The sequence below is a fragment of the Mizuhopecten yessoensis genome, unplaced genomic scaffold, assembly GCF_002113885.1.
Source record: "Mizuhopecten yessoensis strain PY_sf001 unplaced genomic scaffold, ASM211388v2 scaffold5877, whole genome shotgun sequence".
Taxonomy (NCBI): Eukaryota; Metazoa; Mollusca; class Bivalvia; order Pectinida; family Pectinidae; genus Mizuhopecten; species Mizuhopecten yessoensis.
In genome coordinates, this window is record NW_018406268.1 from 224,241 (window position 1) to 246,961 (window position 22,721).

The window sequence follows — 22,721 nt, forward strand, 5'->3', positions numbered from 1 at the left end:
AAAATGAGTTGATGACTGTTTTCTGTGTTACACATATACAATGTCAAAAGCAGCTGCAGTTTAGCATGTTATATAATCCTTTAATTGTGGTTTTCGGTTAAATGTCGTCTTCTCTGAAGTCAGCCTTTCGTAACAATAAGTGGTGTTGGTATGGCAAACATCACACTAGAACGTAGCTACATCACATAACAATGATTTAATTGGGCATTGGAGGGGTTAAGTATGAAATGTGAAACTTCCTTGTGTACACAACACGCATGATAATTAGGTAAGCGTTTGACTAGATTTGTTCAGTAAATAAGACATTTCAGACAATCAAAAAAGATCTGGACTTTGTGTTTTCATCATAACAAACACACTAAGGGCAGAATGTTTTATCAGTACATCTCGTAATATCTCAGTTTGGCGCAGAAATAGTTTTAATCTGAAACTTAATCTTACTCCATTACAGCATGCTCAAAGAAATGACCTCACGTAATCCTTGGAGTTGGCCTCCTTAAAAGTGATTTATGGTCCACACAGTGATTATTGTATATATCAAGGTGTTCACGACTCCGGATATTGGTGCTTAGCAAAGGTGTACTCTTAGACAACGTGAATGACCAAGGTGAGTATTTCGAGTGTGTTCCTATTTTTCTCGTTATGTACAGTTGGGAGCAAACTCAACATGGTAGCCTAGTGCACTGGAGTTAACACTGAAGTGAACTGGAGTTCAAATCGATGTGCACTGGGGTTCACATTGATGTGCACTGGAGTTAACACTGAAGTGAACTGGAGTTCACATCGATGTGCACTGGAGTTCACACTGATGTGCACTGGAGTTAACACTGAAGTGAATTGGAGTTAACACTGAAGTGAACTGGAAATCACATCGATGTGCACTGCAGTTCACATTGATGTGCACTGGAGTTACCACTGAAGTGAACTGGAGTTCACATCGATGTGCACTGGAGTTCACATTGATATGTTCACATCGATGTGCACTGGAGTTAACACTGAGGTTAACTGGAGTTCACATCGATGTGCACTGGAGTTCACATCGATGTGCACTGGAGTTCACATCGATGTGCAATGGAGTTCGCATTGATGTGCACTGGAGTTCACATTGATGTGCACTGGAGTTAACACTGAAGTGAACTGAAGTTCACATCGATGTGCACTGGAGTTCACATCGATGTGCAATGGAGTTCGCATTGCTGTGCACTGGAGTTAAGACTGAAGTGAACTGGAAATCACATCGATGTGCATTTGAGTTCCCATCGATGTGCACTGGAGCTCACATCGATGTGCAATGGAGTTCGCATTAATGTGCACTGGAGTTCACCTCGATGTGCAATGGAGTTCGCATCGATGTGCACTGCAGTTCACATCGATGTGCACTGGATTTCACATCGATGTGCACTGGATTTCACATCGATGTGCACTGGAGTTCACACTGAAGTGCACTGGAGTTAACACTGAAGTGAACTGGAGTTCACATCGATGTGCACTGGAGTTCACATCGATGGGCACTGGAGTTCACATCGATGTGCACTGGAGTTAACACTGAAGTGCACTGGAGTTAACACTGAAGTGAACTGGAGCTCAAATCGATGTGCACTGGAGTTAACACTGAAGTGCACTGGAGTTAACACTGAAGTGAACTGGAGTTAACATCGATGTGCACTGGAGTTAACACTGAAGTTAACTGGAGATCACATCGATGTGCACTGGAGTTCACATCAATGTGCACTGCAGTTAACTACCGTTCACAGGGTAATTTTCTTTATCCTATTATGTCTGGCCTTTTCATCAGTTTATACATACTATGATTTTCTCCTCTCCCGTCTGCTCAATAAATCAATAAAATATTAGATGCTACCTATTCATATACTTAAAATGATTTAAGAAGTACCCTTTAATGAAAATAGCATTATAACTATAGCGCGTGATGACCTATTGAATTATTACCATTTGCACCGACTTGGATCCATGGTACATGTATATACATGTATTGGTGGTTTAAAGTGAATAATACTTTGTCTTAAAGACATAATCACCATTGAAGTTCCTTTATAGTTATAAAAGTATTATGTCTACATCTAATATACACATTTATCATTTTATTATTAGTACATGATAATTAGTCTTTTTCTGTATGTTCATTTTGGGGGGAAAAGGAAAAGCTGATGTAAGTTACTACCTGTACTGTGAATAAGAAACAAAAGCTATAAATATATTTATTGTCTCATTCATGATGGGTAACAATGTACTGTAGTTACAGGAATTCAGATCTGAATTCCAACAAAACATTTATTTAGAAACAGTTTAATATGTAGGTATCCTAATTGACTTTTGTACAGGTAAATTTAATCTGTCTGAACCCAGTAGCTAGCACAGGAGAAACTGGAGTTGAAATGCCCTCAGAGTGTATGTATTACAAGGTATAGGGTCTGATGCCAAATTACATTTACCTCCTGATCAGAACCAAGGGGCAAAATCGGGGTAGAAGGTATTTCAGTATCAGTATTTATGACTATAAATCATTCAAAAGAACCTGTTAAAAGATTTTAAAACATTTGACCCCTGTGACCTTGGAAGTCAAACAAGTAAAATATTGACGCCGGACGACAGACGGACGACGGACGCCGCGCCATGGCATAAGCTCACTTGACCCTTCGGCCAGGTGAGCTAAAAACAGTTGTAGCTATTGACTCCAAACTTGATAAGAATGTTCATTATGAGGTTCCTATAGCGTTCTTACTTATTTGCCCATCCTAAAACCGAAATGGCAACCTGGCCACTTGTTACCCGAAATATTTTACCTTCTCGAGCATTGCTTCTGTTAGTAAGTCCAAAACAAATTTCCCTATGAAGTCCCAACAAAGGGTACTTATTCTTACGACCATTTCAAAATGGCCACCATTGGCTCTGATAGATAATTAACTGCAACATAAATATATTCTCATGCGATATTTAAGGCCCCTCAGTCTCTTGTTTTTCTATTTAATCTCAATAAAATACCACCTTTCGCCCTTTTTCAGCTTCGTCCACTCATTTTCTATACCGGGACTTGTTAATCTAAAAACGAGGCCCAACTGCATCTGGAATAAAATAAAGATTATGCATAATGGCCTGCTGACGCATTTAAGTGGGCACCGCTCTTCTAGAACTACCACTATAAAAGACAAGAGGCCCATGGGTCTAAACGGTCATCTGACTACAAAGACTGAGCAGGGAGAATGGTCAACTTTCAATTTTCAATGAAATATTCTAAGAATTTATTTTCCGTGATTGTAGTTTGGTCAGCAGTGGGTAACTATTTGTCAGTAAAGCTATCAGAAAGCATTTAAACCTAAAACTGAATAGGTTTTTTCCTTTTAAGGTAATTGGAGTGTATTGATAAACGGAAATAGGAAGTACATCCCTAGTTGAAAATCCAATGCAGGGAGACAGTATCACAATTTCCGCATATTCTATTGTTTAATATTAAACTGATGAATATTGTATGTTTATTATTGACAGAACAGTGTGTTTTCTCAATATTAAAGTATTTTTAAGCAATCCAGCCATTAATTCAGTTGTTTTTTATCAATGAGTTACATGTGTCCATTTTTCTGTACTTCAGGAAACCGGCTACCTATTTCACTACTGTGAAGTTTTTCAAGAAAAGATAACTCTTACATGCAAATACTATGTGTTCATGGTTTTATTATAAAATGTCAATTTTTAATCCTTTATAGATAATTTATTTTACACAATTTCACCATTTATTAAATTGGTATACATTAATGCAATAATAATCTATGTCAGAATCATTTTTATTAACATTATTTTGCAAAAAAAATGTGTCTTTCATTTTTTTCTTTAAAATTCACTCCTTTTTACATAAATTTCCATTTAAAAACCTTAAATTTCTGACAACCTATATTTTTTTGCGGCAGAAAATGTTCGTAACTTCAATGCAATATAACTACAAAATTTTACGAAATTCTACTGAGAAATGATGACACAATCCTATTACCTTAAGGCCCCGTCCCGCTGTCAACTGGGTTGTTAAACCTGTCTCATTTATATAAGGGATTGTTTCTAAATGATGTTTCATACTGAAATTGTTGTAATCTTTTGGCATTAACGAGTAGTGTTAAGAAGCATGATTTAAGGTAATTTCCTTTCTTTGGGCGTCGACCTCTCTATCCCCCAGGGGTCTAACCAGCCTCATTTATGTATTTATATATTGTCCTCCTTCAGACCAACCCGATAAATAACAACACTTGGTCGGGACCATCTCAGGATCATTTCATGCAAGTTTCAGCTCAATCCCACTGGTGGAACTTGAGAAGAAATTTAAAATATGGCTGCCATGTTAAAGTTTTGACGGGGCTGAAAAATAACACTTTGTCGGCTTCCTTTCCTTTCCCCACCAAACTTTAGCTCAATGGCAACAGTGGAACTAGAAAAGAAGTTCAAAATGTGTTTTTCAAGATGGCGGCCATAGCAGCCATCTTGTATTTTGGACCGACCCGATAAATAACAACACTTGGTCAAAACCATCTCAGGATCATTTCAGGCAAGTCTCAGCTCAATCCCACTATTGGAACTTGAGAAGAAGTTTAAAACACAATTATTGAAAACAAATATACAAAATATCATTTATTCTCTATTGTAATACAAACATTGGTAGGTTAAACAAGAATACATGATATAACTCCTACCATATATCAAACAACATCCCACAATCAACTCCATGAAACATAACATATTCTTTAATACCATCGTCACAACCACCGGCATGCCGGACATTGGGCCCTCTATGCAACAACATTCCTTTTAAAGCGAACGGTGCATCTGCCTAAAAAGCTGGTACATTTCAAATTACATCAAAAAGTAATTAATCGTCAATGTTATATCCGAAGGAAAATTCAAATAAGCACTTAGCAAAACAGATATTAATGAAAAGTTTCTCAAAACATGGTAAATTGGAAAAACAAGGCATCAATTAATATTGGGTAGGAGTATATTAAAATATTCAAAAAGATAAATGCAATTTTCCAACACAAATCATGTGGCTTCTTTACCGTATTAAAAGCAAATAGTATTTGTTTCAATAAAAATTCAATTTCAGCGCTAGTAAAGTACGTAATCGAACAAAAGTTGGCATGATTCGGTCAACAGCAGGAACGTATTAGAAGTATTGAGGAAATTAACAACAACAGGAAGCAAGGTAAATAGTTTTAAGAAGTCATATGGTCGGATTCACATCAATATCGTTATAAATGACAAAAATATGCTATTTGATCGTGAGGAAATCGACATAAATTTGAAGAAGTGTTAATGGCACGTAGGATTACAAGAGGAAATTTAACATTAAAACAAAAGTAAATTACAATTATGTTACGTGTCATCATAAAATTGAAAAGTAAAATGTTATTTGATCTTGAGGAAATTGACAGAGATTTGTAAGAGTATGAGGAAATTCACATTAAAACAATAGTAATTGGCAATAAAAGTGTGATTTGGTCTTGAGGACAGCATGTCTTGGTAACCGGGTGAACCGCCCGAACTGATTTAAATGAGAACATTCACATGTACACAATAAATAGCAAATGACAATAAATGTGTTACCTGATCGTGAGGAATTCGAATGTTTTTTACAAAAATTTAAAGAAGCAATCACCTGTGTGTGTGCCTACGTTCTTCTACTAACAAGGTCAGTGGCACGAAATGATTACACGGGAAAACTAACATTCAAACGATTGTAAAAGACTAAAAAAAGCATTTCATGATATTGAGGAACTTGACAAGGGGTAAAAGCATAAGATATCAACTCAATAACACCATGTGCACTGCAAACATAAAAAAGCACAGAAAAGACGAAACGTAAAAAAGCAATGCCAAATATTAGGTAGTAAACAAATGTGAAGTCATTGTCTTCAACTATATGAAAATAAGATGTCAACATAGTGCGATCATTAAACTCAGTCCAATTATATGCTTCTAATCTCAGTTTCTAAACTTTGGTTCATAGGTACAAGTTAACTGTGATATATGATGTCAATATGAATGATTGTTACATATACCTTGGTATATCGCGTTCAAAATCTTATTAAACCATAATGAACCAACACTATAATCTCACTTGATATTTTAAATGCTTTCTATATCCGACTTTTTTAATTAACCATAAGCCGCTCTTCATTAACTTGGACAAAATGATTATTTTTAGTATTTTTGGCAACGTTCTTTTTCAAACTCTGTACACAAGTAGGATCAATGGATCCCTATACGAATTATCGTTTAATTCGTCCTTTATATTCATATTCATATCACTTTTGTCTTTTGTGGAAGTGTTAGTATGCTCTTAAATAATGATTCAAAATACATTGTCATTTCATTTTAGAAACCTTATACACTTTCCATTCTCCTGTAAAGTCTGGTCTCTAAATATATAAACGCCCTGTGAAACAGCCCAATGTGACTGGTACTACATCATTATTGTTCCATAGGAAAACGTTGCAAAGTCCTAGTACCATGGTGTTCACTGCTGTTGCGTGCAATAACGCGTTGGCTTTCCATGTATATAGACCCAGTCTCAAAAGATTTGTTTTGGAATGAATATTGCAGCTCTCACACATGACATCATAACGTTTCTCCTTTGTTCCATAATATTGTTATGACATGTTGTAGGCCTCCCTTCGACACTTCAACCATTGAAAGATTGGATGGATGAACGACAGGGTCACGAAACAGAGGCAAAATAGATCCGCCTGTATTAACAATACGAATGCAGGTAAAATTAAAAAGGAGCATCGAGTATTTATCAGAAATATTATTGAATATTAATAGAACTGCAAACAACATGTTAATAAAAGCTACGTTATGATAATTTTTCATATATCTTGGTGATCATGAGAAAAAGATTCATGATCTTTAAAGTTAGAAAAAACAGCTTTTTCCCATGAGTTGAACTACATTCAAACTTAACCTTTTTAAATAAAAAAAAAATAGATATTACTGATGAGTAGCTTAGAACAATTTATTTAGATAGCATTACATTGGTGATCTTAACACAAACATTGTTAGGACTTCAAATAGAAACTATCAATGCATAGACAGACAGGAGAACTGGGATTGTGGATGACTACGTACGTGGAATGGACCTTCAAGGTACGACTGCGCCCAGTTGAAGAATACGATTTGAAGGAATCCTACTATACCGGCAGCAATGATCCATACTCCGTACAGCAAGCCGAAGTACTCGTTAGGGAACCTGTGGATCATAACACTACTAGTAAGAGAACTTGATAAAGTATGAAAGTACTCATCACTGAACCGTAGCAAGTACAACAGTAACACTAGGCTTTCAGAAGTCTTTACAAACAATAGTTCGGATAATCAAAATCACATTTATTATGTTACCATCTCCTTTTGTACTCAAGGTATGCATATATGATATAATAAAATAATAATAATAATTCGAGGTTCTTATATACCGCTTGATCAAAACCTAGTTCGTAGGTCGTCTCAACGCAGATTATCATCTGTGGTTATAGGGCCTTTGCACCCAGCCAATATCTTTCTCAACTCCATGGGGAGCATACAGCCGGTGCTGCCATTTCGGCGCTCATAGCTAGCATTCAACAGTTCTAGCACTGCCCAACCACGTTCTCATTTAAAGCTGAGGAGACTGGAACAAGCGGAGTAAAGTATCTTGTTCAAAGATACAACACAGTGCCGTTGCGTGACTCGAACCCGTTACCCTTCGGCCATGAGCCCGGCGTCCTACCACTAGACTACCGTACCTCCGGAATTATAAGGAATAAGGAATTTACAATGAACTGATTATCCTACATCGTGTATTTAAATAGCACGTGTCGTAAAATGCTACTTGCTTTAGATGTTATTTTACAAAGTTTACATGTTATTAAATATGCTTAAGAAAAATGCATTAAGTGAAAGAAAATGAAGAAATAAAACACACGTACAGTATTTTTAATAGGATAAATGAAACTGTTCATGGAATATGGATACCAGAAACATGTCACCGTTCAAAAATTGTTTTTCGAGTTTACTGCAAATTACTTTTCATCTATGTTTTTTCTGCAAATAATATTAGTATTTACATAAATTTAACCAAAGTATTCTATAACTTATCATTTCCTTAAGAAAGCATATTCTGATTTTCATAATATCCGTGCTGTAATGAGGATTCGTTAAAGTTTTAGGAACAGTTTATCTTTCCTCTCTATATTAGATCTTATTAATAAAGGGTAATCTAAGGTAAACAAGACGAATGTAAATCTTTTATTATAATCAAGAAAAAAGAATTATGATCAATCAAGGAGTGTGATTATTACAAATAAAATATTGTTTACATTAATTATCAAATAAAAGATAATAGATGTTGTAATTTTAACACGATCTAAAACCAGTACGAGTAGGAAATTGAGAAAGCATAACGCTACCGGCAAATGCTTACATTGCACTGAGGTAGGCTGCTCCAATACTGTAGATAAAGGACCTGTATAAGGTCATGACGATGAATACGAAGTATAGAACCTCCTCTTGGGGAATGAGCACAAGTACTGACAGCAGGACGCCCAGTCCACACGTGATCATCAAAGGTAAGATCGCTGGCATCAACTTCCGCCTGAGGGCCATTCGACTGTCTGTGGGTCAAATGCAAGCATATGTTATCCCGGTCCATCTTTTCCCCACCAGACAATTGATTCTTAACACATTATGTTATCGCGTCTTATATAAATGATTACATCAACCATCAATTTTCAACATAGATGAGTCACCATTATTCGCCACAAATATGTGAACAGTTTGAAACTGTCCGAAAACGAAGTTACATTATTGTATTCCTCATACTATCCACGTTTTAAGGTAGAGTTTAAGAGGTTTGTTAGAACATTTATTTTGTTATTGCCAAAAAGTTAAGGCAAACGTTAAGAAAGACAGAATTCGTCATTTTTTGGGCTGGTGTAAACGTTAGAAACTGCATTCTCATCAGTTTAATCAAATAATAGTAAACAAATTATTATTTATCTATATCAAATATTTTTTATACATACAACTAACTCGATGAATATAGCACATGTATGCATTTATATCAATTCAATTCTTTATTCAACACAACATTTGTAGAAGATCTCATGACAAAAGAACAACATCAACAGCTTCTCCAATGGACATAGACAGTGAAACTTAAGGATGTACTCTTCTGAGGTTTCAGTCACGTTCAAGTCTCGTTTTGTTCTCGTGTAACGGGTTTTTGTAATATTTAACAAATTACGATTAAATTAATAAGCAAACACGAACCTGCAAAAAACGTCAAAAAACGAGATGCCTGTTGTTTGTAGAACTTTTTTTACAGAGATTTAAAAAAAATACCTATTCGGCGGCCATTTTGAAAATGTGGATTAATGTGTATTTCTTGTGCTTCAAAAAAGGCCAAAATTTCACCTTTTTTGGCACTAGATTGATCACTTAAATTGCAGGTTCATTTTTGCTGTACAACTTTATAATGTTCAATATGATAAAATTAATATGCAACAAACTGGAAAATTATACATTATTGATATTTTTTTTACGTATTTAGTGTGACTGAAGCACTTTTGATTTTTGACCCCGAAAAAGGTAAAAAATAACGCAAATGATAATGGGACAAAAAAAGAAGCACACTGACCCCCCATTTTTGTAGATGTTTTAGAATGAGAAACACGTTTTCATTTAATTCATGAAATATTTAAAAAAGTTAAATACCAGAACTTTTTATATCAAGCGTTTAATCTGAAAAAAATTGGTAAAAAATGAGTATTTTTTCATTAAAAAATAGGGGGTAGGGGTAACTAAAATCAGCTTTTTGAGTTAAAACAATAAGATTAAAAAAATTTAGTTCCACAATTTAAAAGAAAATAAGATTTTCAACAATTCTACGAACATTTATACATATCTGATAACACACTTGGAAGAAATTGTATGAATTTGTTCTGCAAGTGGTCAAAACCCAAAAAATCACCTAAAACCACCTATTGTGTTAAATTGGTATCTTTGACCGATCATAGCACAAAACCGAACACACCGACATATGTTTTTTTGTTGCATTTTCTACTATGCCATTAACTCCCTTTTCCAAAAATCGATATAAGAAAAAAAGTTTAATACAGGAAATTTTTGACTTCTCAGAGGTGTACATCCTTAAGTCTGGTCAACTTACCCTGGAACATCCTCCTCTGCCAGTCATACACAATCCCGGAGAACATGGAAGAGAACAAACCTCCCAGCATCGTGTACATCATCACATTCGTAAAATAACTCACTGGAATAGCAAGTGCAGCATGTTTTGAAATCTTAAAACACTTCTAAAACAGGACGTACGTTTTTCCTTCAAAACATAGGATGATGCATCTTCGCTAGCCAAGTGTTCGCTTCGTATACACACTTGGCTAGCGAAGATGAGGGTGATGTTATTTGTATCTAACCTTGATGTTGATCCTAAATAGGTACGCTTATATCTTTTAAGTGTTGTACCTAGAGAGATAGACATATTGACTAACATTTGTATGTCATTGTTGATCCCGAGGTCGTATGTTCATCTTCTTGTATTTGTAGTATACAGTGTGGTTGATCCTTAAGAGGTAGATGCATGTCATTTGCCTTTGCTTTTCGCAGTTTCAGTGACACAGATATTAGTATATCAACCTTTTTCTATACCTTCATTTTTCATCTTTTAAAGCTTAAGAGGTAGTTATATCAATTATCTATTATACCTACTGGGGTTAGTTCTCCGCAACGCAGCTAGGTATTTTTTCTAACATCTGTACTAATGATTTGTGTTGGTGTACGAAGGCGAGCATATATATTTCATTTTGTGTGTACCATCATGCCATTTGAAGCAGGTATCTGCCACTTTCTGTTAATTTACGATCATAAGGGAGGACTTTACATACCTTTATACTTGTCGTTATTGGTGATCCTATGCAGGTAAGTGTTGACAGAAGACAGGAAGAAGTAGAAGCGGAGTTGCAGCAGACACAGCCAGAACACATGCAGGAGAAAGGTTGCGGACATCAAGCACGACTTAAGGGATGGTGTGTCGGAAGCTTTTTCATCACTCACTTCAAACGTCGTCTTCTCATATACTTGGCCATCTGCAAACATGCAATACAGTGAGATGTTACCTTCTCATTAACCTTGGAGTGTATTAAACAATAAAACAGTGACGTGAGATATCAACGTCTCATACACATGACCGCGGTTGCTCTAAGGTCAGTTAGAGGTAACCAGTGGTTAATGGGGAAAATAGCACGCCATCCTGTATTTGCTCATATACGGGATAGCATAAAAGATTATCAAGAGAAATTTGTAAAGTTGACCTCCAGTAGGTAATCCACTGATAGGTAATAATATCGATGTTGAACTTTTACTTCACATAGAAGACTTCGGAAATTAAAATATGATGCGATACCTATAAACAATAGGGGCAAAAGAGATATGGACTTGTCTCGAAATACTCGGGACGAACTTACTTTCTTGGGTGGTACTCCCGTTCAGCTTATCGTTCTCTAGTAGGTCGATCGTTTTTTCATCCTGTGCCACTTCAGTAGCGGCTGCTTCTGACGGACGAGGAATGAATTTCTTTGGAAGGAAGAAAAAAGTGCTCACCCCCACCATCAAATGTAGTCCTGTCAGGAGGCCATAGGAGTATTGTATTCTTATCCCCGTCTCATACGCTCCCTAGAACATGAAGCAAGCATCAATCTTCATGAACACAATTGGAATGACCGGACTGATCAAAGGAATCCTCTCCGCTATACAAATCTGCTCTGCACCCTTGCAATATGTCATGACAACTCGAAGCTCACGAAAAGCCATTTGATTGGTTTCAGGCTAAAGAAACTGGCCAACCGCTAGGCTGATACGTGTCCTTTGAATATTACAGAAGAGCTATGTTTCCTTTTATCATGTATCAAAGAAAACCCACGGGTATGCAGGATTTTGTATCTAGTCAACTTGTGTCGTCCGCAAAGAGGCGCGTAGAGAGCCTTTGATCTTGTCATGCCACATACTACAAGGCTGAAGAGAACATCTGTGTATCAAGGACGGAACCCTTAGATTTAGAAAATGCAACAAAATAAACGCTTTCATCTTTGCGACAATAAACATTTTAGAAAATATCACTTTATAAAGTACATTTCATTCGATGAAACAACCACAAATACCACTTACTTTGACCATAAATTGTACCGCGGATGAGCAATCAAATCCCCCACATAGAAGTCCTATCCATGTTGAACTTCCTTTGGGAAACAAATTCCCGATCTACAACAAGAGAGATAAAAGATGAACGCATCATTCCTATATCAAAATGGACAATCAGACAATAATGTATGGATTAAGACCTTAACTCAAGTATGGCAATGCTTACCTGGGCATTGGTAACTAACAGTGGTAGGCCGCCCATCCCGATGAAGGCGAGACCTGGGTAGATCAGCCAGGGCCTTTCTGCAATGAAACAAGGCAAGGCGCCATTAATATATGGACAATGCCTAATACATACATCCTCGATGTCCAGGGGTTACGCTCACTTACGTTATCTGCACGCCTGGAATACATCATAGCAAAGTTAAAGGCTCAGTGTACGCCATCTTGTTGATGAGACAAGACTGGTTCGACCCTGAGGTGTACATCAAAAGAATCTCGCGGTCGCGTAACGGTAAAAACCGACTGACTTTGAAGTCGGGTGTCGCCTTTTTGTAATCTTCAAAGACATGTATCAGCCTAGCGATTGGTGAGGGTGTTTTTTTTTACCTCATACCAATCAAATAGCTGTCTTTATGCCTTCAATTTTGCTATGACATATGACAGGGGTTCAGAGAGCGTAAGTGATATCGAGGATGTAATACATACAGCTTTCTTGGCAGGTGCAGTGGTTTCAATAATGAATAGTCGTTTTTCTTCAGAAATCAATAAATTTCATTTTCCATTTTTTTTAAATTATCAATATATTATCTTAGATACAACATTAATTATACAAAATGAAAAGCAGCTGAATTTTAAACTTGCGTTGTTGAATAAGCCTTCGCCATTATCACATTATTGTACAGATGGTGTTGGGCACCTGATAATAAATTACATGGATGTTTTGATTGGATCTATACTAAAGTGTAGAGAGTAATTATTAGACATCTAGATAACCAATGGTGGAATATTTTCCGGGTGTTGGTCGAAACACATTAAACGTCTCGATAAAAATGCCAACATTGGCTGATCCACAAGTTTCATATTACTCTCTAAACATCTGGATAGGTCCAAACATGACATCCTGCCTTTTGTTACCATGTCCCAGTGATATTAATAAGAACCAGATCGCCACCTACCTGTGTCCACGAACGCGAACATAATAGTTCCCGACATGAAGATGATCCTGTAAAATAAAGTTACCGCGCGTTAAAACTTTATAACGAAAGTAGTCATATATTACCAAACAAAAGAAATATAGTTCTTTCATAAAATCTCCGCTAATCGGTCAAGGGTGACATTCCATATCCATCTCCGTCGAGAGAGTTGTGGAAGGTCACCCTTGGTAGGCAAAGACTGCGTCCTGTTTGATATTCCAACTCAATATATTGAAAACGGGTTTGTTCTATGCTAAATAACAGTATGGATTCACTAGCTCGTATATTTGTGTCTATACACCTGGTGTTTGTCACTGATTGAAGGCGTATCGATGTAAACATTTCTAGTCTTTCAGTAGCCTAACAAATGCAATACCAGCTTTTGTGACAGTTCGACTTTTTCCAAACAATAACCATCGGGCGCATCATACCCTGGCGATACGTGCTCCTTCTCAAACTAATGTGTTAATGGGACGCTATTTTATCACATCTATCAAGGTTACCCTTCCAAAGCAATGTTCAAAACCCTTTCTTACCCCTTTCACACCTAATTTTAATAAACTTCACTATGCATTGATCTGGATAAGTCCATTGTGGTCTACGTGGTGAAAGGTTAGACCGCAAAGTTTAAAAGGTCAAAGTTATGATTTGAAATTGAAAATAAAGAAATAAATAGAATTATTGAAATAAGGTGGTACATCGAATAGAACAAGTGAATTAAATTTTGATTTTATAATTAGGCTTTTGAAAACAAATGCAATGCAGTACAACTCTTGGGGGGTATTGAATATAATACACTCTGATTTACTTACATTGAACATATCCGTGTAATACGAGTTCCGAATTTGTAATTGATGTGTCCAAATAATGCCGAGCTTGCGCAAAAAAGTGCCGAGCCGATCGTGAAACACAGAGCAAACTTTTCGTCCTGGGGTCGACACTGGGGTCTGTATCCAATGGGATTCGGTCCAACATCAGTGCCGTTCTGGGATGTCGTGTTCCCCCCAACAGTGTCGTACGTCACAACATTATCGGTCCCATTTATGGTAACATTAGTTTTGAAGGTCGTCTGAGGACAAAGGTCAGCATACACATTTTCCTGTTTTAGAATCCAATTTACGGAAGCCCAGCCGTACAACAACCCCGCAAACAGAAAGGTTTCTATAAAAGCCCAGACCGCCACCAGATACTTCCTCCAGCCGTGGTATTTCATTGTGATACAAGTCACCTGAGTCAGGGGCGGGTCAGGAAAGGTATTTAAGGTCACGGTTGAAAAATAGGTCAACGGTGGATCGCCGGCAAACTACGGTCTGCAATATAAGAACGTCATGTTATTGTCTTTATATATATTTACTGGGTTTGAAATGAAATCCCGGTTTGTAGCAGACAATATAAGATCACAGTACCGTAACAGATAGACCATTCATGGAGAAACTTGAATAATAAACTGGACTAATATTTGTTCAAAGCCTAGATTTAAATGTATGCACACAAGGGATTGTACTGTTTTTGTTGATAATTACATTTCGCCTACTGGTCCTATAGGTTTAGCCGACAAATATGTAAATATTGTAGAAACTATCCAATAAATGATTAAGTATAACTGTAAATTGTCCCTTGTATCTCTAATTGATCAACATCTGTATATAGAACAGGAAGCCTTTGTCTCTATTATATATATAAGCCAGTATGAGCTAGTATGCTCGGCCGTCTGTGGGTATATATAAGCTAGTATGCTCGGCCGTCTGTGGGTATGTGTTACCTTATGCTTCGTCCGCCCTATATTCGTAACATTGCAATAAAGTACATAGTATATGTTTATGATTTACATAAAACGTCTATTATATAAATATGTCATACAAATGGTACAATTATATCGATTTTAAACCTTATTTATTACATCAGGGGGGGGGGGGGGGGGGGTGTTCAGCACATAATATCAAGCAAGAAAATTTCTCAATAAACGAATACATTTGTATTTATACAATCCTCCTGGTTTTATTTCAATGTTAGGGCAACCGTATAAATTTTCTATGGTCTTATTATATAATAAATATTACATTATCATTAACAATTTACTACGTACTAACTGGGGGCTACATCATTGAGATTTCCTTAAGTCTCAGTATGTATGCACACGGGAGGTAGGGCGGCGCAGTGGTTAGTGTAATCGCCTTTCACGTCTGGGTCTGACATGAAACGGCACGAAGATGTGCACCTGTCTGAAACTTGTTTTTTTCTCTGGATACACCGGTTCTATCCTATATTGAGAACCCCTGAACGTTTCCACCCATGTCAACAAAAATGATAAATGTAAAGTGTTGTACTTTTTTATTCATATTTGCTGTTAAAATAAATTTAATTTATCTTCTTAAACAATAAATACTAGTTAATGAAAGATTGAAGCTGTATTGTATATTGTGAATGCTCTGTGCTAGATGATAGTTCATTTTTAAAACTATAAATATTAGTTTGCAAACATATTGTGAATGATTGGAGATGGATTTAATGTCGTGAATGCTCTGTGCTAGATGATCAGGTTGTTTACTTAAGTTAACAAAGCCTTGCTCGAATGATCGACCCGTCAACAATTCCTAACCTTTTAAAACAGCGGGAAAATGTCACAGATATAGCACCTATCCGGCACCTTGTCGTGAGTCACCAGCTGGTTTGTCCTTATTTGGGCATATGTTACACCGTCCTACTCTAGAGTTTTTCGTCACATCAAACAATTGCAATGTATCAAGTCCCAGCACCATCTATAAATTGATTTAAATACAATAAATTCGTAAATAGCACCCGTATGAGGGGCCCCCCCGATGCAATTAATGTATTCTTTAGCAAACACGTGGTGAGCACGTTTGACACCTGTATAGAGGATGCATCGTAAAACGTTTACAGTGTAACTCTATATCATATATATACACATATACATAAGCAATACACATGTGTAGTACGAGTAAACAACTTACGTGCTGACCACAGCCAGAAGATCGATCATCGAGTGTTTACAGTACAGTACTACAGTAGAGCTTGGCGGTACGCAATATAGCTACGTACGTCAATTTCCTCCTAAAGGAACAATCTGGAAATTTAACGGACACTTCGGTGTGATATATCTGACCACTGGTCTTAGGGTTCAGCTATGGTCTGCACACGATTCATTATTCACAGTAGCATTACACACAATCAACCTGCTTACCCGTAGTTCGGTTTCCGTGCTCAGTGAGATTTTGTCTTAGGGGCCTCCCACGGGGAAATCATACAAGGAGTAACGGAAACTAGAATGTGTTACAGTGCATGAGTGCAGTTAAACGGTGACTAACGTAAACAAAGGTGAATCACGTGGTTTTATTTTAGAATAGACTTGTAATCATTTACTTGTGATCGTTACACTTAAACCATTTATATAGAGTACGTCTATTTTTATCTAGTCGAATCAGCAAGTAGGCTAGATTATATATGTATTTCCGACACTCCTAAAATGAATCAGTATATATATACTAAATTAGTTGGAAAAAACATGTTTCCTTATTAAGAAGTCATTTTTAGCTTTTTTTTAAATACATATGATTAAAATTGTGACACATTGTATATATGAGTAATCATCTCGAGTAGACTACATATATATGTGTACATGTCAGTCCACAGGATTCGTGACTCGATTATAATAATTATGCGATAAATCAAGCGAATTGATTTTTTTTTAATTTAGAGTTATATAAGCCTACAAGAATAACACTATCTGAGTTTGTTCCGTCAAGTATAAAAATATAACAGCCAAACTTCTACGCAGATACATTCTTATTGGGGGTACAAAACACTAACGGCGACGTAAAACACTAACGCGGGCGTCCAACACTTACACAGACTTAACAAGCTTTTTGAACACATTATAGTAAGCCACATCATGACCCATTCAGATAATCACGATATACTCTACCCTTTGCAACATGGTTTTCGAAAATTCAGATCCTGCAAGACCCAATTATTGGAATTTGTTGAAGATATTACTCAAAATTTAGAAGCTGGCAAACAAACCGACGTATTAATATTAGATTTTTCGAAGGCATTTGACAAAGTCAGCCACTCACTTCTTATTCATATATTAGAACATTACGGAGTAAGAGGAAAAACAAATTGCTGGATAAAAAAACTTCCTACTCGGCCGCCAGCAAGCTGTCCTTTGTGAAGGTGAAATTTCATCATATATGCCTGTAGAATCTGGGGTACCACAGGGGTCAGTTCTGGGACCAAGTCTCTTCCTGCACTACATAAACGACCTAGCATCAAGCCTACAATCCACTGTAAGATTATTTGCGGACGACACGATAGCTTATCTGACCATATCATGTGAGCAGGATGCTAAATGTCTCCAATCTGACCTTGACAAATTAGCTGTATGGGCAAAAGACTGGATTATATCCTTCCACCCGGACAAGTGTAGCGTACTTTCTATAACACGTAGTCGTTCTCCCAAACTGTACGATTATACCCTTTACGGACAAACCTTAAAACATGTAAATACTGCTAAAGATTTGGGCATTACGTTTAGTTCAGACATACGTTGGGAGAAACATATCACCAACATTTGTAACAAAGCCAACAACACTCTAAGCTTTTTAAGACGAAACCTCAAAATTAGCTCCAAAGGAATTAAAGAACAGGCATGCATATCTTTAGTTAGGCCAACAGTTGAATATGCCAGTACTGTATGGGACCCATATTTAGAACAAGACATCAACAAAATTGAAAAGGTCCAGCGGAGAGGAGCTAGATTTACCTTAAGTCGCCATGGCAACAGGTCCAGTGTAAGAGATATGTTAGATACTTTAAATTATCCATTTTTAGAAGCCAGAAGAAAAAATGCCCGCCTAGCCATGCTTTACAAAATTAAAAACAACCTGGTTACAATTGACTCTACAAACAAACTACTCCCAGCTACACGTCTATCTAGAAACCAACATGAACAATGCTTCTCCATACCTCAATGCAGAACCCAGTTTAAGAAAATGTCCTTTTATCCACGCACTATAGTTGATTGGAACACCTCCCGCCAGATATCAACTACACTAAATCACTAGTGGCCTTCAAATCTGCCATCCTAAACTTTAAAAAACCGTAAAGTAATGTGTGTTTTTAACCTTATCTATTTTTATTAAATTTTCTAATTATTTACTATTAGTAGTATTCTTCCTCATACTATTAATTATTATTATTATTATTTTTGTTTTTAAATCTTTGTAATTGTACCATTGCGCACGCACAAACCAGTGTCATTATATTCGGCAAGACAAATGAGTACACTTAAATGGCAGAAGCAGAAACACACAAGAAGTACAACACTAACACGGGAGTACAACACTTACACAGACGTACACCACACGGACTACAACACTAACACGGGTGTACAACACTTACACAGACGTACACCACACGGACTACAACACTAACACCGACGTACCACACTTACACAGACGTACACCACACGGACTATAACACTTTACACAGACGTAAAACACACGAACTACAACACTAACACAGACGTAAATCACACGGACTACAACACTTACACAGACGTAAAACACTTATACAGAACACGGGTGTACAACACCGGGTGTAACGTACACCACACGGACTACAACACTAACACGGGTGTATAACCCTTACACAGACGTAAAACACACGGACTACAAACATTAAACAGACGTAAACACACGAACTTCAACACTAACACGGGTGTATAACACTTACCCTGACGCAAAACACACGTACTACAACACTAACACGGACGTAAAACACTTACACAGACGTTAAACACACGGACTACAAACATTAAACAGACGTAAACACACGAACTACAACACTAACACGGGTGTATAACACTTACACAGACGTAAAACACACGGACTACAACAATAACACGTGTGTACAACACTTACACAGGCGTAAAACACACGGTCTGTACAACACTAACACGGGGGAACAACACTTGCACAGACGTAAAACACACGGACTACAACACTTACACGGGTGTACAACACTTGCACAGACGTAAAACACACGAACTACAAACATTAATCAGACGTAAACACACGAACTACAACACTAACACGGGTGTATAACACTTACACAGACGTAAAACACACGGACTACAACAATAACACGTGTGTACAACACTTACACAGACGTAAAACACACGGTCTGTACAACACTAACACGGGTGAACAACACTTGCACAGACGTAAAACACACGGACTACAACACTAACACGGGTGTACAACACTTGCACAGACGTAAAACACACGGACTATATATACAAAACTAACACCAACGTACAACACTTACACAGACGTAAAACACACGGACTACAATACTTACACAGACGTACACCCCACGGACTACAACACTAACACGGGTGTATGACACTTACACAGACGTAAAACACACGGACTACAACACTAACACGTGTGTACAACACTTGCACAGACGTAAAACACACGGACTACAACACTAACACGGGTGTACAACACTTACACAGACGTACACCCCACGGACTACAACACTAACACGGGAGAATAACACTTACCGGACGTAAAACACACGGTCTATACAACACTAACACGTGTGTACAACACTTGCACATACGTAAAACACACGGTCTATACAACACTAACACGGGTGTACAACACTTACACAGACGTACACCCCACGGACTACAACACTAACACGGGTGTATAACACTTACCGGACGTAAAACACACGGTCTATACAACACTAACACGGATGTACAATACTTACACAGACGCAAAACACACGGTCTATACAACACTAACACGGGTGTACAACACTTACACAGAGGTAAAACACACGGTCTATACAACACTAACACGGGAGTACAACACTTACACAGACGTAAAACACACGGACTACAACAATAACACGGGTGTACAACACTTACACAGACGGACACCCCACGGACTACAACACTAACACGGGTGTATAACACTTACACAGACGTAAAACACACGGACTACAACAATAACACGGGTGTACAACACTTACACAGACGTAAAACACACGGACTTTCAACACTAACACGGGTGTACAACACTTACACAGACGTAAAACACACGGACTAAAACACTAACACGTGTGTACAACACTTACACAGACGTAAAACACACGGTCTATACAACACTTACACGGGTGTACAACACTTATACAGACGTAAAAACACACAGACTACAACACTAACACGTGTGTACAACACTTGCACAGACGTAAAACACACGGTCTATACAACACTAACACGGGTGTACAACACTTACTCAGACGTAAAACACACGGACTAAAACACTAACACGTGTTTGCAACACTTATACAGAAGTAAAACACATGGACTCAAACACTAACACGTGTGTACAACACTTACACAGATGAACAACACACGGACTAAAACACTAACACGGGTGTACAACACTTACCGGACGTAAAACACACGGTCTACACCACTTGCACGGGTGTGTATAACACTTACACAGACGTAAAACACACGGACTAAAACACTAACACGTGTGAACAACACTTACACAGACGTAAAACACACGGTCTATACAACACTTAAACGAGTGTACAACACTTACACAGACGTAAAACACACGGTCTATACAACAGTAACACGGGTGTACAACACTAACACAGACGTAAAACACACGGACTAAAACACTAACACGTGTGAACAACACTTACACAGACGTAAAAGACACGGTCTATACAACACTTAAACGAGTGTACAACACTTACACGGACGTAAAACACACGGTCTATACAACAGTAACACGGGTGTACAACACTAACACAGACGTAAAACACACGGACTAAAACACTAACCCGTGTGTGCAACACTTACACAGAAGTAAAACGCACGGACTAAAACACTAACACGTGTGTACAACACTTACACAGACGAACAATACACGGACTAAAACACTAACACGGATGTACAACACTTACACAGACGTAAAACACACGGTCTATACAACACTAACACGGGTGTACAACACTTACACAGACGTACAACACACGGTTTATACAACACTAACACGCATGTACAACACTTACACAGACGTAAAACACACGGACTACAACACTAACACGCGTGTACAACACTTACACAGACGTAAAACACACGGTCTACACCACTTGCACGGGTGTATAACACTTACACAGACGTAAAACACACGGACTACAACACTAACACGTGTGTACAACACTTGCACAGACGTACAACACACGGACTACACCACTAGCACGGGTGTACAACACTTACACAGACGTAGAAAACACGGACTACAATACTTTCACGGATTCCACACTTACACAGATATGAACCCACCAATTGCACCACTTACACAAACGAATTGCATTTAATCGGATGCACATCGCTCATACAATGTACGGACGTACAACACACTGCCGTACAATATATACATTAACTTAAAACACACGGATGTACAACACTTACACTTATGTACAGTATTTAAACGGACTATAACACTAACGAAGACGTAAAACACTTACATGGAAGCAGAACACTTACAGTGACATATACGATACTGACGGGGACGTAAAACACGTACAAGCATGAACACACTTACACGCACGTACACCCCTTACATGCACGTACAACATCTTATTGACGCGCAACATTTAATCTGACGTAAAACGTATAAAACTGACAGGGACCTACAACACTTACATTAGCGAACAACACATATAGGGACATTCCACAACACACGGCCCACTGAAATATACTGTACAACGCTGACGTAAATACTTACTTATAACATGCACTGGACGTGTTCTAATGCAATTCAGTGGTACATGTGTACGTCTACACGCTCCGAAGGCCCGTCTTCATTTTTATAAATCTATTTTTACCGAAAAAGAGCGGTGTCATATATATTTGGCCCAATTTTCTTAACAAACATCTGACCGACATTGGCAAGCTCATACAGAATCTAGATGAGGGTAACCACCCGTATTGTCCATCACAGCGTTATAGTCTGTAGTCAGCTGATGCCGTCGGCTGTAACTGATACGCGTTTGAATTAAGTCTGAAAAGCAAATGGTATGTTTATTTTATATCTTATTTCTATAAATACAGGTAGAAATATTAGCTTTAGTTCGAAATTATACGACAGTCGACGACGGTATCTATGGAGAGGAATCTGTCGTGAGGCTCGATGGTACTGGGTGTTTGGTTCCCGTGCGCACGCAAAAAATGTAAACCATGGGACCCGTTCTGTTTACCACAAATTCACTAAACCATGG

General features: G+C 37.6%; 1 protein-coding gene across 3 annotated transcripts; it reads right to left on the reverse strand.

Annotated features, from left to right (window-relative positions):
• Nucleotides 1–4,619: 4,619 nt before the first annotated feature.
• On the reverse strand, nucleotides 4,620–16,650 carry LOC110451204 (solute carrier family 43 member 3-like). 3 transcript variants are annotated; one of them, XM_021499087.1, is made up of 11 exons: nucleotides 16,588–16,650; nucleotides 14,198–14,695; nucleotides 13,368–13,414; nucleotides 12,416–12,492; nucleotides 12,217–12,309; nucleotides 11,517–11,724; nucleotides 10,938–11,138; nucleotides 10,205–10,306; nucleotides 8,459–8,648; nucleotides 7,129–7,249; nucleotides 4,620–6,746 (listed from the first exon to the last, which is right to left on the reverse strand). In XM_021499087.1, the coding sequence occupies exons 2-11, from the start codon at nucleotides 14,596–14,598 to the stop codon at nucleotides 6,651–6,653; spliced, it is 1,536 nt and encodes a 511-aa protein (XP_021354762.1). In that variant the 5' UTR covers nucleotides 14,599–14,695; nucleotides 16,588–16,650; the 3' UTR covers nucleotides 4,620–6,650. The 3 variants fall into 3 exon arrangements, with proteins under 3 accessions (XP_021354762.1, XP_021354761.1, XP_021354763.1); XM_021499086.1 differs by having other exon boundaries at nucleotides 16,358–16,634; XM_021499088.1 differs by lacking the exon at nucleotides 16,588–16,650 and adding an exon at nucleotides 15,148–15,164.
• Between the last annotated feature and the right edge of the window lie 6,071 nt (nucleotides 16,651–22,721).

Excerpts from the sequence above, each read along its gene's own strand:
- LOC110451204 (XM_021499087.1), bottom strand. The coding sequence starts at position 14,598 with ATGAAATACCACGGCTGGAGGAAGTATCTGGTGGCGGTCTGGGCTTTT. Across the intron at positions 12,493-13,367 it reads GTTCGCGTTCGTGGACACAG|AAAGGCCCTGGCTGATCTAC; the intron begins GTAGGTGGCGAT and ends GTTTCATTGCAG. Across the intron at positions 8,649-10,204 it reads GCAGAGGAGGATGTTCCAGG|ACAGTCGAATGGCCCTCAGG; the intron begins GTAAGTTGACCA and ends TTTGACCCACAG.